Below are 17,691 nucleotides of genomic sequence, written 5' to 3'. Positions count from 1 at the left end.
TCTGCTTAGTGGGGTTCATAGCTCTGCTTAGTGGCTTTCTAGCTCTGCTTAGTGGGGTTCATAGCTCTGATTAGTGGCTCTCTAGCTCTAGTTAGTGGGGTTTGTAGCTCTGGTTCATGGGGTTCATAGCTCTGCTTAGTGGGGCTTATAGTGGGGTTCATATCTCTGCTTAGTGGGGTGTATGGCTCTGGATAGTGGGGTTTATAGCTCTGATTTGTGGAGGTCATAGCTCTGCTTAGTGGCTTTCTAGTTCTGCTTAGTGGCTTTCTAGCTCTGCTTAGTGGGGTTTATAGCTCTGCTTAGTGGGGTTTAGAGCTCTGGTTAGTGGGGTTTAAAGCTCTGGTTAGTGGTGTTTATAGCTCTGGTTTATAGCTCTGCTTAGTGGGGTTCATAGCTCTGGTTAGTGGAGGCTATAGCTCTGGTTAGTGGAGGCTATAGCTCTGGTTAGTGGAGGTTTTAGCTCTGGTTAGTGGCTTTCTAGCTCTGGTTTGGGTCAAGAGGCACTGCATAAATATGGGCTTGGTCATCTAATGCACTTCATACTTCTCAGCTGAGGACTATTGCAGGTTTACCTTACCTCTAGGCATGGTTATACTTTGGTTTGCTTTACAACATTGCACTAGGATACAGCTGAAGGCTAAAGAGAAGGCTTGAAACCACTGCAAACAACAGAAAACATCCAAGCCCAACCCTCTCCTTTACTTCTTCTCATGCTTCTTGGTCAGTTTCCCCCTTTCCAGCTGGAGGTTTGCCCCGCTGTTGGGTGGTGTCTCCTTCTGCTGGCTCTCCTGGGAGACCTGCTGCAGTGCTCGGAGGATGGCAGTCTGCACGATCTGCTTGCTGGCATTCTGCAGCTTCACTTCATCCTGCTCCAGTCCTGGCTTCTCACCTGCCACAACCAAACCACAAAAAAAGGCAACTGAGTGTCTGTGGCCACGCTGGGAACACGTGAAAGGGAGAAAAAAAAAAAAAAACAACAAACCCAACCGAAACCCATGGAACAGTTTGTGATGTTAGAAAGCTGCTAGTGGAGAAGATGATGAAGGAGGTGGTGATGATAGGATGGGCTGAAGAGGACGTCTGAGGTCATGCAGCTCCTTCTTGCTCCCTACAGCTCCCTGAAAGGAGGCTAGAGCAGCCCCAGAGGGCATCTGAGCAATGCTCAGCAAGAGCTGAAGGAGCTGTGGGGGGCAAGAGGCTGGGGCCAGGCTCTGCTGAGTGGTGCCCAGGGACAGGCCAAGGGGCACAGAGTGGAAGGCAGGAGGTGGCAGCTGAACAGGAGGAGAAAGTTGTTTGGTGTGAGGGTGCTGGAGGCCTGGAGCAGGCTGCCCAGAGAGGTTGTGGAGTCTCCTTGTGTGGAGAGCTTCCAACCCCCCCTGGGCACTGTGCTGCTGGGCAAGCTGCTGTGGGTGCCCTGCTGGAGCAGGGGTTGGGCTGGGGAAGCTCCAGAGGTCCCTTCCCACCCCTCCATGCTGGGATTCTGTGAATCTTGTTATTTTTCAGTGTAACTTGAAGAATTCCTGACCTTACCTCCCTGCTCTGGAAGGCAGAGGCTTTACTCCTGCCCCTGCCATCCCAAAGGGAACAGGAGGAGCTAGAACCCATTTTGTATCAACATTTTTACAGTAGAAATGAAAAACTGAATGTGTGAACACACTTCAGAGTGTAAAGATAGACATCTGAGAAGGCAGAACCTCCAGTGCTCAGCAGCTTTTCCTTATAAGAGCAAAGTCAAGAGCTGCTCAGCTGCCTCTCCAGCTGGTGCTGACACTCTGAAGCATGGAGCAGGGGAGCAGCCTTGCATGATGCCACAGAAGATGAGGAGCTCAGCCTGTACCAAGTGTTTTAGGAATCTCATTAAAGTGTGATGGAAGCCCTGGCAGCTGCCCTCTGAACGAGATGTGCTGATTCTCTCTGGTGGGGAAGCTGGCAAAGCAAGGAAGCTCTCCTGCTGCAGGCTGGGAAGGCATCAAACTGCTTGATGGTCTTTTGGGATTTGACTCTGGGGAGAGCTTCTGGTGTCCTTTCAGTGCTCTGAGGGCTGATCAGAAAGCTGGGGATGGGCTTTTTCTCAGGGCCTATTGTGCCAGACCAGGGCAGGATGGTTTGAACTCAAAGAGGGAGATTGAGAGTGAAGAGAAGGCAGAAATGTTTGACACTGAGGGTGGGGAGAGACCGGCCCAGGCTGCCCAGAGATGGGAGCTGCCCCATGGCTGGAACCATGCCAGGTGAGGTTGTTTGGGGCTCTGAGCAACCTGCTCTGGTTGGGGTTGTCCCTCCTGACTGCAGGTGGGTTGGAGTGGGTGACCTGGACAGCTCCTCTTGAATCCAAACTGCTCCATGGTTCCCTGATTCTTCTTTTGATGACAGAGTTACAGGTGGTGTGGAGAGCTTAGAGAAGCAAGGTTGGGCTTCCCTGAGTTGAGGCTTATCCAGGTCAGCAGCCAATGGAGTTCTCCCTCCACAGGGACTGTGAAGTGGCCTACATTGAGGGAGCTGTTAGTAACTGAGGTGTAAGGAGGTGGCAGCCAGTGGCAGTCATTAGTAACACCCTCCCTGGCTCTGTGTGCTGAGCAGGGGGAGCCAAGCTGGGACTGCAGAAGGGCAGTGGGTGACAGTGACCTCTATGTTTGTCCCTCTACATCATCCTGCTGCTGTCCTACTGTCACAGCCAAAAGTAAGCTGAGCCCAGCCCTGCCAGCTTCATCAGGAGCAGAAATTAAATGCAGTTGCTGTAAAGGGCAGGGAAAGGAAGATTCATTCCTCTCTTCTCCAGGGATTGTGTTAAAGACGCAGCCCATAGAATTGTGGAATGGTTTGGGTTGGAGGAGAACCTAAAGAGCAATCCATGGTGTTTCCAAATAATGCTACAAAGAATAATAAATAAGATAAATTAAGATAAATAATAGCTAAATACTAAATAAGTAATGATAAATAAAATAATGATAAATAAGAATGACACCAAGAATAAGATAATAAATAAACTAAAATAAACCAAACCAAACTAAGCTAAACTAAGCTAAACCAAAATAAATTAAAAATTAAAATAAAATAAAATAAAATAAACCAAACTAAAATAAAATAAACCAAGCCAAACTAAACTAAACTAAAACAAACTAAAATAAAATAAAAAGAAAAATAAAATTTAAAAATTCAATAAAAAATAAAATAAACTAAAATAAAATAAACCAAACAAAACCAAACTAAAATAGAATCATTTCAAGTCAGACATACAATTACAGAATTGTTTCAATTGGAAAGGACCTTGAAGATCATCAGGTCCAAGCATTCTCTGTCTCTCCCAGGTCTTGTGCTAAGCCAGGCTTGCCCAGAATCACAATGGCCAGGCAGGTCTGCGATGTCTCCAGAGATGGAGGCTCCAGCAACCCTCTAGGCAGCCTGCTGCAGAGCTCTGTCACCCTTGGATTAAAGAAGTTCCTCCTCATGCTTAGATGGAGCTGCTCATGTTTCACTTTGTGTCCCTCACCCCTTGTCCCTGACCCTCTGTGCACGCTTCTGTAGAAGCCTCCTGCCCTTGATGGGGACCAGGGGGGTGAGCCTCCTAACCTCCAGCTCCATGGCCAAACATCCCAAACTAAGTTACCTTCTTCAAAGCCTCCTCCTACCTGCTTGGTGGCAGTTCCAGTGTGGCCATTCCGCACCCCATCCCCTCCCAGCCCCTGGGTGCATCTCTCTGGCACGATCGGAGCCTTCCCACTGCTGTCCCCAAGGGCAGGGGATGGATGTCCTTACCTGGAGTGAACACCATGATGCTGCCTGGGCTGGTGCGGCTCAGGTCCTGGATCAGCACCTTGGACAGCTCCGGCTCGGCTCCGCTCCCCAGACAGCTCCGCTTGAGTTCGGCTCAGCTCCCCAATCAGCTCCAGTTTGCTCCCCAGTAAGCTCCAGTCCAGCACGGCTCAGCTCCCTAGTCAGCTCCAGTTTGCTCCCCAGTTCAGCACGGCTCAGCAAGGCTCAGCTCCCTAATCAGCTCCCCAGTTCAGCATGGCTCAGCAAGGCTCAGCTCCCCGCTCAACTCCAGTTCAGGATGGCTTTGCTCCCCAGTAAGCTCCAGTTCACAATGGCTTAGCTCCTTAGTCAGCTCCAGTTCACAATGGCTCTGCTTCCCAGGAAGTTCTAGTTCAGGATGGCTCAGCTCCCCAGTAAGTTCCAGTTCAGGATGGCTCAGCTCCCCAGTAAGCTCCAGTTCAGGATGGCTCAGCTCCCCAGTCAGCTCCACTCCATCTCGGCTCAGCACCACTTTCAGCTCCGGTTCAGCAGGGTTCAGCTCCTCAGTTAGCTCCAATTCAGAACGGCTCAGCACTCCGTAAGCTCCACGCAACTCCACTCCCACACGGCTAAGTTCCTCTGGCCCTGCTACAGCTCAGCACCACTTTCAGTTCTAGTCCTGCCCGGCTCAGCACTCCAGTAAGCTCAGCTACGGTCCTGCAGGGCTCAGCACCACAGTAAGCTCCTCTCAGCTCCGGTCCTGCAGGGCTCAGCACCCCAGGGAGCTGCTCTCAGCTCCGGTCCTGAAGAGCTCAGCACCCCAGTAAGCTCAGCTCCGGTCCTGCAGGGCTCAGCACCCCAGTAAGCTCAGTTCCAGTCCTGCCCGGCTCAGCACTCCAGTAAGCTCAGCTCCGGTCCTGAAGGGCTCAGCACCCCAGTAAGCTCCTCTCAGCTCCGGTCCTGCCGGGCTCAGCACCCCAGTAAGCTCCTCTCAGCTCCGGTCCTGAAGGGCTCAGCACCCCAGTAAGCTCAGCTCCGGTCCTGCTGGGCTCAGCACCCCAGTAAGCTCCTCTCAGCTCCGGTCCTGCCGGGCTCAGCACCCCAGTAAGCTCAGCTCCGGTCCTGAAGGGCTCAGCACCCCAGTAAGCTCAGCTCCGGTCCTGCTGGGTTCAGCACCCCAGTAAGCTCCTCTCAGCTCCGGTCCTGCGGGGCTCAGCACCCCAGAAAGCTCCAGCTGGCCCCGCCCGGCCCCGCCAGCTCCCGGTCCGGCTCCGCACGGCGGCGCAGGCGGCTGTGGTCCCTCCCTCCAGACTGCGGCGGGGCGGGGAGGGGACCTGGGCGGACACAACAACCTCAGCCCCCACCGCTGACGGCACCGCCGCCACCCGCAGCATCAGCAGGAGCCAGGGGCATGGTGCCTATCGGGGGTGGTGCTTAATTGCTGCTAATTACCTCAGGGCACCGGCACTGACCTTCTGGGGGGTGGTGGGGTGGTGTCGCTGTCCCCTGCTGAGAGGCGCCAGCCACCGAGGGCTTTGTCACAACGTTTTAGTTCTCCAGGGTCGGAAGGCCGAGGAATTTCTGCTGTGCTGCCCCAGGGTGGTTGGCCTGGCTCTGCTGAGCAGCAGGGCTTCGGTCACGGAGTCAGAGAACCGCGGAACGGTTTGGGCTGGAAAGAGCTTGAAGGTCACCCAGTCCACCTGTTCTCTGACTCTGCCAAGGCTGGTGCCAAACGATGGCCCTCAGCATCACAGCTCTGCCTCTTGGGAACACCTCCAGGGGTGGGGAATTGGGCCACCTCCCTGGGCAGCCTGGGCCATGCTTTGAGAACCCTTTCTGTGGAGAAATTTTTCCTCATACCCAACCTGAACCTCACCCTCCCCCTGGCACAACTTGAGGCTGTTTGCTCTTGTCCTGGCTCTTGCTGCATGTAAGACCAACCCCCACCTGGTTCCAGCCTCCGTTCAGAAAATTGTGGAGAGCCAGAAGGTCTCCCTTCAGCCTTCTCTTCTCCAGGCTCTACACCCCCAGCTCCCTCAGCTGCTCCTCCCCAGCCCTGTTCTCCAGACCCTTCCCCAGCTCTGTTGCCCTTCTCTGGCCCTGCTCCAGCCCCTCAGTGGCCTTCTTGGAGTGAGGAGCCCAAAACTGAAACCAGCACTCAAGCTGTGGCCTCCCCAGTGCTGATCCATGGCCTTGCTCATTGCAAGAAGCACCATCAAGACCTGGAAGCAGTGACAAAACCACCTGCATATATTTTCATCAGCAGTTACACACTCCCTAGCTTTTCCATCCTCCCAGCTCTTGCTGTTTGAGTGAGATGTGGCAAGTCTCTGTGACATCAGGGACACTACAGATTCCTGGGATTATACCTTCAAAGACTCCTCTGAAGAAACTTTGATGCCCTCAGAGGTTGCTTTGTGAAGCACTGGAACATTTTTGGGCAGTCACACAGATGGAGTTGATTGGTGTCACTTCAGGTCATCCACTGCTCCCTGGAATTCAGTGGCTTCACCTCTGGAGGGAACCCTTTGTTCTACTGGAGCTGGGAACAATCCTTTGCTCACATAGATTCAGAGGCTTGGCCAAGGTGTATTAAGGAAAAAGTCACTTTGACCTCAAGATGTGCCAAGGGGCAGGGCTGGGCTGGCTGCCAGAGGCTCTCCATGAACGACTCTGCTTCCCAGAGGAATGAGAAAGAGAAGAGAGAGAGAGACTGTGGGGTGGGAAAGAAACTGAACCAGCTGAGATGGAAAGAAGGACAAGGTTATGGAAGAGAGACACAGAGACACAAACCAGTGTGGAACCCAAGCCCTGATGGCAGTGATGGCACTGCTGGCACCACTGCTGCTGGGGGTGGGCACTGGGCAAGTCCCAGCCTGAACTCCATGGCAAGTGGGAACCAGATTCAGGAGTTGGATTCTGGAACTGGATTCAGGAGCAGAGGGATCAGGATTGTATTTTAAATACCACAAAGATGAGCCCACCCCAAGATATTCAAGGTCAGGCCTCCAGCACCCTCACACCAAAGAAGTTTTTCCTTCTGTTCAGGTGGCACCTCCTGGCTTCCAGTCTGTGCCCCTTGCCCCTTGGCCTGTCCCTGGCCACCACTGAGCAGAACCTGGCCCCAGCCTCTTGCTGCCCACAACTCCTTCAGCACTTGCTGAGCATTGCTCAGATCCTCTCTCAGTTTTCTCTAGGCTTCTCCTGTTAACGTTGATTTTCCTACAGTCCCATGAGAGCTTGGAGTTGGACTAGAAAGGGATCTTGAAAGATCCCTTCCAACCCAAATCCTTCTGTGATTCTAAGTCAATTTGATACCCTTGTGTTGTGGATGAAAGTCAAAAGTAGAGAAAAGCTGAACCCATAGCAAACAAACAAACAAAAAAACAACCAAGGGGAAACAAAGACCTGGGTAAAGGGAGGAGGTCTAGAGACAGGGTTGGATGATTCACCTCCAACGTTGCTGTCCAAAACCAGTGGAGCTGAAGACTTTGCTGCTGCTGCTACCTTCACGCCTCTGTGGGCACTCAGTCCCTTCCCTGAGGCAGATGGATGAGTCACAGTCCAAAATCCAGAGACTTGAGATCATGCAGGGGCTCTTCTAAAGCAAGGGATTCAGTCCAGCCCTTGGCTGCTGGCTCTGGATCTAGCACAGACCCTGTGAAGGGAGCTGTGGAGGACTCAGAACCATGGCACCAATACAGACTGAGGGGTGGAGAACAGCCCTGAGGAGAAGGACTTCAGGCTGTAACTGTTTGGGCAGGTCCAGAGGAGGCCATAAAAATGAGCAGAGGGCTGGGCCAGCTCTGCCTGTCTGATCTCTGAAAAGCCCTGGCAGGACCTTTTCACCTCTGCTGGGTTTCTCCAGAGCAAAGAGGAGCAGGAGTGTGAGCTCTGCTCCGTGCGTTCTGCTCTGTGGGCTCTGCCTCCAGATCTTCCTTTGCAACACCTGTTGGGTGGCTTTTGTTCTTCAGCACCACTGTATCTTCCTGGGATGAACAGAATCCCAGCATGGAGGGGTGGGAAGGGACCTCTGGAGCTCCCCCAGCCCAACCCCTGCTCCAGCAGGGCACCCACAGCAGCTTGCCCAACAGCACAGTGCCCAGGGGGGGTTGGAAGCTCTCCACACCAGGAGACTCCACAACCTCTCTGGGCAGCCTGCTCCAGGCCTCCAGCACCCTCACACCAGACAGGTTTCTCCTGATGTTTAGGTAGGAGCCAACACCACCACTGATTCCTTTCTTCCTGCAGATGAGCTCAGCCAGCAACTGTGTTTGGGTGCCCCGGGGAACACCCAGGAACAGGCACAGGTTTGAACTGCATTTTGTTCCTGAGCTGTGTCCCTGCCTGCCAGGCAGATTTTTGTTGGTTAATCAACATAAGCAGCTTTTCCTCTTTAATGACTTCTCCTCCAGTGACTCCTCCTTGGATTTGGTTGCATGATCTTTCAGGATTTAACACTGAAACCACAACAGTTCCTCTCGAGGCTGGGCTTGAGGAGCACCTCTGTGGAACTGCACCTTCTGTTGTGCTGTGGCTTTTGGGTTTGTGTTCACCAGGAGATAAGGAAATGTGAGGTTGATTTGGGACAGTGAGGGGCTGCAGCATGGCCAAAGTACAACCAAAGCTGGAGAAGGGTCTGGAGAACAGGGTTGGGGAGGAGCACCTGAGGGAGCTGGGGGTGTTCAGCCTGGAGAAGAGGAGGCTGAGGGAGACCTCATTGCTCTCTACAGCTCCCTGAGAGGAGGTTGGAGCCAGGTTGGGGTTGGGCTCTTCTCACACATGGCAAGTGACAGGACAAGAGGAAATGGCCTCAAGTTGACCCAGGGGAGGTTCAGGTTGGATATAAAGGAAAATTTCGCCACAGAAAGTGTTCCCAAAGCCTGGCCCAGGCTGCCCAGGGAGGCGGTGGAGTCCCCATCCCTGGAAGTGTTTCCAAGAGGCAGAGCTGTGGTGCTGAGGGCCAGGGTTTGGTGGCAGTGGCTCAGCAGCAGTGCCGGGATTAAGAGGTTGAGCTGAGTGGTTGGGCTTGGTGACCTCAGAGATCTCTCCCAACCTCAGCAGCTCTATGGTTTTATGCTGTGTTGCTCTTGTGGTGGTTCATGGTGGTGTTTTCTGCCTCTCAGTTGCCTGTGGCAGGATCATCATAAGGGAAGGTCATCGTAGATTCAGAGGAGGGGTTGGGTTGGAAGGGACCTTGAAGATCATCCAGCTCCACCCTGTTGAAAAATGGCTCAAAGTGTGAGGACATGGATCTAAGGAAGTCTTGTACAACCCAGGCTTTGAGGATAATCATGATTATATTGTTATGCAGTAGGCCTGCTTGACATAAGTAGTAAGTTAGTTAGCATAAGTTTTGTCTGTTATGCAAGCAGGATGTCTGGCTTGCAAGATCGCAAGGACGAGCCGACTTTTACGGAACTAGGATCTGGGTAATTTAAGGAAGTAGCTTGGGCTTGTAACCGCAAGGAGGAGGACTATGTATATGAGACCTTTCGGCTGCAGCCAATAATAAAATGACAAATGTGCATATCTTTACTTTAATGTATAAATTGTGTGTCTTGGAAAATAAAGTTTGAACCTGTTTTATCACTCATACTGAGTTGGTGGTTCCGTTAGCTTTTCCCTGCAAGTGGCGCCCGAACAGGGACCCCTATGGGGAACTTGTGACTCTTTGTGGGGGAAGACAGAGATGTTTTGAGACAGCACCGGCGAAGAAGAGGCCAGCGAGTGGACATAGCAGGGGGCTCGGAGCAGACCAAGCGGGAGCTTTGCCGTAGCAAGAAAGGAGCTACACCAGAGAAGACTGCAGTCATGGATAAAGAGGTAGCCCTTTCTTTGCTCAGATGCTTTTTAGAAAAGCGGGGAGTGGCTTTTAATTTAAAGCACTTACCAGGACTACTGGCTTATGGATATGCAAAGGGCTTTTTTAAAACGCCTGAAGCGTACTTTGATGAGGGTGAGTGGCAAAGATTTGGTAATGACTTGTGGGATGCAGTAATAGATGGAGATAAAGTAGCAAAGACTTTGCAAATCCCATGGTGTGAATCAATTAACACTATTAAAAAGTATAAGATGGAGCAGGACCTGGCTGCTGTAGCCACAAGAAAACTAACACCGAGTCGTGAGGAAACTCAGGATAAAACCTTTGAGACAACTACGGGAAGACTTTTTGATCAGTACCGCCCAGGACCTCCTAGTGCAGGGTTGCCCGTCCCTGTAGCGGGTACTGCGGGTGAGGCTGAAAAAGTTGTATCACCGGGAAGTCGACCATCTTCCCCACCGCCACCGCCGTCACCCGAGTCAGATAGCCTTACTTCTATTGAGGCTATCCAACCAAGTGCCGGAGTACAGCCTACTTCACGGGAATTGTTTGTTGTTGAACCGTCTGCCCCAATTGCCCCAACCCGGCAGGACGCGTGCATACAAACATCATACAGAGAGACTGAGCTGTGTCAAACTGATACCTCCGATAACAGCTCCGGTGAGGAAAGTGAAATAGACTCTTGTTATACCACTCAAAAGACTTAATAAAACGGGTAGCTAAAGGCGATAGAAAGAGGCAAAGAGCATTCCCTGTTCAGCCGCAGAAACAGTCCAGTAACGCAGATGATCCCCAAAGACCTTCTTATAAAGTAACACCATGGGGATGTATCGCTTGAGTTGCATTAAGGGATGGAGACACCAGTGCCGCTGAGGAATTGGCCAGTGTTGCCGCTACGGTTCCTCTTGCTTGTCCAGTTGCATTCACGACAGATGCCAGTGGAGCACTGCTTGGAACACATGGGCCAATCAGACAGGAAATACGGACTTTTGTTTGAGTTTACAATCTACAACTGCCCCTTTTAAAACGTGTCTTGTGGGTATCCCAGAGTTTCAACTTGAGTCTTTTGTAAATTCTAGTACCTACACCAAATGTTCATCAGCAAAAACAACCTCTTGGTGTGTGGGTAATCTCATACTCAACTTGAACAACACATTACCATGGGATCCTCAGGAATTGGAATTATTTGGATCGATGGGAATTGGTAATACCACAAAGAATTGGACTCAAACCTATATTATGTTTGGTAATGGCTTGCAGGGGGTAAATCCATATCGGAAGCCTTTTAACAATAGCTGGACAGATGTAAGTTCAATTAATAAGGATGCCTTTGATTTCTTAAACGGTGGAGGTTATTGTGGCTATAACCACAAGCATCAATCTTTGGGTGCCCTGGGAACAGAGACAAAGTTTCACCCCATAATTATTTGGAACAATGGCACCCCAAAGGCCTTGCCACCCTCACTGTTTTTAATATGTGGGGATAGAGCTTGGCAAGGCATACCACGTAATGTAATTGGTGGTCCATGCTATTTTGGAGAGTTTGCTCTCTTTGCTCCCCACCAAAGAGATTGGATAAATGTTACAAAACAATGGAATAGAGGGAAGCGCTCTCTTCATCATCTTACTAGTGATTGCAAGGATGATGTAAAATTGTGGTCTCAAATGGCAAGGATATTTGCTACCTTTTTTGCTCCAGGGGTTGCTGCTGCACAAGCTTTAACACAGATAGAAAAATTAGCATGTTGGACTATTAAACAAGCCAATGTCACAACTGATGTTTTATCTCAATTATTATTAGATCAAAATAGCTTAAGGCATGCTTTATTGCAAAATAGGGCAGCAATAGACTTTTTATTATTAGCGCAAGGACATGGTTGTGAAAACTTTGAAGGTATGTGTTGTTTTAATTTGTCTGATAATAGCGAATCGATACATGCAAAATTGAAATCATAGAATCATAGAATCAAGAAGGCTGGAAGATACCTCAAAGATCATCAAGTCCAACCTGTCACCCTAAACCTCATGACTATCTAAACCATGGCACCAAGTGCCACATCCAGTCCCCTCTTGAACACCTCCAGGGATGGTGACTCCACCACCTCCCTGGGCAGCACATTCCAATGGCCAACCACTCTCTCTGTGAAGAACTTTCTCCTCACCTCCAGCCTAAACCTCCCCTGGCGCAGCTTGAGACTGTGTCCTCTTGTTCTGGTGCTGGTTGCCTGGGAGAAGAGACCAACCCCCTCCTGGCTACAACCTCCCTTCAGGTAGTTGTAGACAGCAATGGTTAAAGGACCATCCTCAGAAGGTTCTAAAGGAAGATAATCCTTTTGATGATTGGCTAAGATCATTATTTGGTAATTTGTCACCTTGGCTTATGAGTTTGATAAAGGAAGCTTTGCGAATTTTAGGTATATTTTTGATAATAATTATTGTGATGAAAATTGTTTATAATTGTATTATGCGAAGTGTTAACAACATTACCTCCTGTGGCAGTTTAGGCTGGGTGCCCCCTGCCACTGCCGCATGAGATACACCTCTGGTGTCCTGGGTGCCCACCCACAGGGGTGGACACAGGAAACGGAGTATTTCTACCCATAAGTCCTGCACCCTATAAGGCCATCTGCAAAGTCATTCTCTTCCTCTTTCTTCCCTCTCTGCTCCCACGGGAGATGTCCTCTCTTATCGGGTAATGCCGGGGGAGTATCCTCAAGGCCTCTTAGGCCTGTCTAGGCCTAATGCCAGGAGGAGAATGGAGGGGGGGGCAGTCTCAGACCTGGCCAGCCTGAGACTTGCCTAGCAGCAGGAGGGGGAAGAAAGAGCCCTGGGGGGTTTGGGTTTACCCTCAGGTGGGAAGAAGGGAAGGATTGGGAAGCTTTGGGAATTCTGTGAGGGGTTCTGTACGCTTTGGGATACTCTTTGTCACTATGCTTTGTAGTTTGTAGTTCTCTGTAGCTTCACCAATTGCTTTTCCATTTAAACTTTCCATCACTCTCCAATCCGTTTGTGTGAGTCTCATTCTTTTGTCCCTTTCGGGGCAAGAGAGGATCTGTCTGGCCCCAAACCAGCACAGATTTTTGGTAGCAGAGGATGGTTCCTGTGCTGAACTCTGCAAATTGGATTGGAGAAGAGCAGGGGTGGAAAAGTTAAAATGGTATCTGGGTGTTGTTGGTTTTTGGTGGCTGGGCTCAAGGTTTTGTGCTGGGGCGACCGTGTGGGCGTTTTATGGGTTCCGAGGGGACACCCTGGTGCGTAGCCGTGGCGTGGAATCCCTCCTGCTGTTCCGAAGCAGCGGCGATTCTATAGCTGCAGGCACTGGGGGAAAGCTTAAGAATGCGGTGCCTGTCCCTTTCCCTTTTGCTCCCCGCAGCGCCAGCGGCGAGTAGAGCGGCGCGGAGCCGAGGAAGGGGGAGGGACAGTCGGAAGCAGACCAGGGTCGGCTTGTCCCGCGGCGGTGGGGGCTGGCCACAGCGGGGAGGTGAGCGGTGGCTCCCGCAACTCAAGAAGGCGGGCGGTGGCTCCAGTTCAAAAGCTGCTTCCGAGGGCCCAGGGAGCGAGTGTAGCTTTGGCTGGAAAAGCCGCTCTTGTGGCCCGAGGGGTGGCGGCGGTTTGGATCTGTACCGCGGCTGCAGAGATGATGGCGGCTCTCGCTGTTATCTCTCCCCTGATTTTCGGACGCGCTCCAAAAATGGCGCCTAGCACCTGGCTCCGCCTCTCTTCTCGGCAGGTTGCAGTGCAGCCACTCCCTCTCCGGGGGAGGGCTGTGTAGCCGGATGCCTCCACGCCTCAGCATGCTTACGCTCAGGGGGAGCGCTGTGCCTGTGCGTGGTGTGCATCCGTATTAGCCTCGGGCCGCGGCTGGAAGCGGTCAGCACTGGGCTTGGGAAAGGTCCGTGCAGCTTTGGAAAGTCTCAGCGTGCTGTTGCCTGCAAGGGGTGGAAGGAGTCGAGTCGAGGAGCCTGATTGTTCTGACTCGATTGCCCCGAGGGGTGGAAACATGCCGCTTGAGTGGATGGAGAAATGCTTGATTGAGAAGTTATGAGGTTGTTTCCAGGTGGCCAGGATGCTCCATCGGATCCATGAAGAGTTCACCGTGCAGAAGAATGAACTCTGCGTCGCTGGGAGGTTCCATAGGATGAGGTAGAAGAGCTGGACTGAACTGTTACCTGAGCCCGAGGGAGAGACCTTTCGGAAGGACGCCCAGATGGAGACTTGGACTTTGCCAGACATGTCATCTGAAAGTTGTTTCTGATTTGATGATATGTTTTGGGTGCAGGAATTATGGGTATGAAATAAGGGGTGGGAAGTGGCAGTTTAGGCTGGGTGCCCCCTGCCACTGCCGCATGAGATACACCTCTGGTGTCCTGGGTGCCCACCCACAGGGGTGGACACAGGAAACGACGTATTTCTACCCATAAATCCTGCACCCTATAAGGCCATCTGCAAAGTCATTCTCTTCCTCTTTCTTCCCTCTCTGCTCCCCTGGGAGATGTCCTCTCTTATCGGGTAATGCCGGGGGAGTATCCTCGAGGCCTCTTAGGCCTGTCTAGGCCTAATGCCAGGAGGAGAATGGAGGGGGGGGGGCAGTCTCAGACCTGGCCAGCCTGAGACTTGCCTAGCAGCGGGAGGGGGAAGAAAGAGCCCTGGGGGGTTTGGGTTTACCCTCAGGTGGGAAGAAGGGAAGGATTGGGAAGCTTTGGGAATTCTGTGAGGGGTTCTGTACGCTTTGGGATACTCTTTGTCACTATGCTTTGTAGTTTGTAGTTTTTTTGTAGCTTCACCAATTGCTTTTCCATTTAAACTTTCCATCACTCTCCAATCCGTTTGTGTGAGTCTCATTCTTTTGTCCCTTTCGGGGCAAGAGAGGATCTGTGTCTGGCCCCAAACCAGCACACCTCCAAAGCCTTGGTTGTCCAAAAAGAAAAAGGGGGAATTGTTGAAGAATGGCTCAAAGAGCGAGGGCATGGATCTAAGGAAGTCTTGTACAACCCAGGCTTTGAGGATAATCATGATTATATTGTTATGCAGTAGGCCTGCTTGACATAAGTAGTAAGTTAGTTAGCATAAGTTTTGTCTGTTATGCAAGCAGGATGTCTGGCTTGCAAGATCGCAAGGACGAGCCGACTTTTATGGAACTAGGATCTGGGTAATTTAAGGAAGTAGCTTGGGCTTGTAACCGCAAGGAGGAGGACTATGTATATGAGACCTTTCGGCTGCAGCCAATAATAAAATGACAAATGTGCATATCTTTACTTTAATGTATAAATTATGTGTCTTGGAAAATAAAGTTTGAACCTGTTTTATCACTCATACTGAGTTGGTGGTTCCGTTACCTTTCCCCGCACCATCCCCCTGCCATGGGCAGGGACACCTCCCACCAGCACAGCTTGCTCAAGGCCTCATCCAGCCTGGCCTTGAACACCTCCAGGGAGGAGGCATCCACAACCTCCCTGGGCAGCCTGTCCCAGTGTCTCCCCACCCTGTCAAGAATTTCTTCCTGATCTCCACTCTCAGTCTCCCCTCCTCAAGCTTCAATCCATTCCCTCTAGACCCATCACTCCCAGCCCTTGTCAGCAGTCCCTTCCTAGCTCTCCTGTAGCCCCCTTCAGGTACTGGAAGACACTCTTCAAGGACAATGTTCCAAGCATGCTTTCAGAGGTGGAGCCCCTTTAGAAACAGCAGCCACTGGAGGCTGTAATTGTGTCTCTGAGGTGCAGAAGGAGCACTGCTGTCATGTTCTGAAAACCTAACTGCTGTCTCCTCATGTCTGTGCAAGACTCAGTCGTGTCCTTTGGCAAGGTGACTCATTTGCACCTCTGATGCTGGCTACTGTTTTGGGCCCTTCACTCCCAGAAGGACATTGAGGGGCTGGAGCAGGTCCAGAGGAGGGCAATGAAGCTAGGGAAGGGTCTGGTGAGGAGCAGCTAAGGGAACAGGGACTGTTCAGCCTGGAGAAGAGGAGACTGAGGGGAGACCTCCTGGCTCTCCGCAGCTCCCTGAAAGGTTGGGGTGATGTTGGGGTTGCTCTCTCCTCCCCAGGACTCTGTGATTCTGTGGAACAATGAAGTCTAGCAAATAAAACTGGTCGTTTGCAGGGGAGGGGTGTTGGGGGGCAGGATTTGTTTGCCTTCTTTTTTCATTTCACTCAATCTGTGCTGTTCTCTCTCCAGGTCACCTTTTCCCTTGCTCTCATTGAAAAAGGGCTGGTGCAGGGCTGAGGCAACATTTTGCCTTGGTTTAGGTAAAAGAAAAACAACAACAAACTCCATCTCTCTTGATTTCAGCTTTGATTTTTTTTATGTACAGGGATTGCAGAAGCTGCTGGATCCTCTTCATGTTAGGATCCTGTAATTACAGGAGCTGCTGGAGCCTCTTCATGTTAGGATCCTGGAATTGCAGGAGCTGCTGCATCCTATCCACATCAGGATCCTGGAATTGCAGGAGCTGCTGCATCCTATCCACATCAGGATCCTGGAATTGCAGGAGCTGCTGGATCCTCTCCACCTTAGGATCCAAGAATTGCAGGAGCTGCTGGATCCTATCCAAAGTTAGAGTCCTGAAAGCTCCCTCAGAAAATGATGTTTGGGCTGAAAAAAGACTTTTCATGATTCCATTTCTTATGTTTTTTTGTATAGGTTTCCCCTTTCCTGCACTGTGCATAAAAGAATTCAGAGGCTCCTGGATCCTCTCCACATCAGGACCCTGGAACTGCAGGAGCTGCTGGATCCTCTCCACATCAGGATCCTGCAAGCTGCCCAAAAAAGTGCTGTTTATTTTAGCTATTAAACCCTGACTGCCCTGAAAACCCTTTATTTTTTTTTTTTTGTTCCCTGATAAAAATCAGATTATATAACTCCATCTGCCCTGTTGAGAATTAGGTTAGAATGGTTGAGAATTAGGTTAGAATCTGCTGGCAGACTGGAAAGAAAAAAGCAGCTTCATTCTCTTCCCTTCCCTCCCTCCTTTTAAATATAGAATCATGGAAAAGACCTCTTAGATCATGAAGTCCAACCTTCCACCCAAGACCACCATGGCCATTAAACAGCTCTTCCCCTCCTGCACCAATGAGCACCACACAGACACAGAAAGGAAAGCTCCACCCTCAGGTGATCCTGGACCACCAAAGCCACTCTAGGCACTGCTGCCCTCTCCAAAAGCCTGCAGGTAGGGACAGCTTCCATGGTTTGATGTCCTCAAACCCAGCTTGCTTCACTCCATGATTCAGAGATTCACAGAATGGGTTGGGTTGGAAGGGAGCTTAAACCTTGTCCAGTTCCAACCCCCTGCCATGGGCAGGGACACCTCCCACCAGCCCAGGCTGCTCAAAGCCTCATCCAGCCTGGCCTTGAACACCTCCAGGGAGGGCACCCATCCACAGCCTCCCTGGGTAACCTGTGCCAGCGTCTCCCCACCTGTACAGTAAAGATGGTGCAAGCCAGTGGCATGGATCTGCAGGATCTGTGTGACCTACAGTTAGGAGGGATGACACTGAGGAGCCCTTCACGAGCTGGTGGTGTCTGGACAGCAGCAGCTATCAGGGTGCAGATGGTGGTGCTGGCAAAAAGTGTCAGTTCCTCTGTCCCTAGATGTGTGTCCCATTTCATTAGGGGAACATGGATGAATCTACTCCCTCCACCCCTGAGGCTCAGCCAGCAGATAACAAATGAGTCCTGCTGGTGATTGCTCCAGACCTTAGGCTGGCCAGGGAGGTGGTGTAGTCCCCATGCCTGGAGGTGCTCCAGAAATGTGTGGCCATGGCACCTGGGGCTATGGTTTAGTGGCCATGGTGGTGTTGGATTGGGGGTTGGACTGGATGAGCTTGGAGGCCTTTTCCAACCCAAACAATTCCATGGGTCTCTGTCTCTCTAGAGAAACAATGCCCAAGGACTCAGTGTCTGTTTGCAGACACCATGGGAGGTATCTCCTCCTTGGTTTGTGGTGTCCCTTTGGGTATTAGGCTGTCCCATGGAATCATAGAATCATTTGGGGTGGAAAGGACCTTCCAGACTGAGTCCAGCCATGATCTAACTTCCCCTCCTGCTGTCATGACCTGGCCAGGCTGGAGAGCTGGGGAGAAGGAACGTCATGGAGCTCAGCCTGGGCAAGTCTAAGGTCCTGCATCTGGGCAGGAACAA

At 51.3% G+C, this 17,691-nt stretch overlaps 1 protein-coding gene across 1 annotated transcript; it reads right to left on the bottom strand.

Annotated features, from left to right (window-relative positions):
- Window positions 1-698: 698 nt before the first annotated feature.
- On the bottom strand, window positions 699-3,769 carry AKAIN1 (A-kinase anchor inhibitor 1). Its single transcript, XM_054381940.1, has 2 exons — window positions 3,754-3,769; window positions 699-889 (listed from the first exon to the last, which is right to left on the bottom strand). The coding sequence occupies exons 1-2, from the start codon at window positions 3,767-3,769 to the stop codon at window positions 699-701; spliced, it is 207 nt and encodes a 68-aa protein (XP_054237915.1).
- Window positions 3,770-17,691: the final 13,922 nt, after the last annotated feature.

The sequence above is a fragment of the Indicator indicator genome, chromosome 6 (assembly GCF_027791375.1).
Source record: "Indicator indicator isolate 239-I01 chromosome 6, UM_Iind_1.1, whole genome shotgun sequence".
Lineage (NCBI taxonomy): Eukaryota > Metazoa > Chordata > Aves > Piciformes > Indicatoridae > Indicator > Indicator indicator.
The sequence above is the reverse complement of the archived record's forward strand: the minus strand, read 5'-3'. Positions and strand labels throughout refer to the sequence as shown.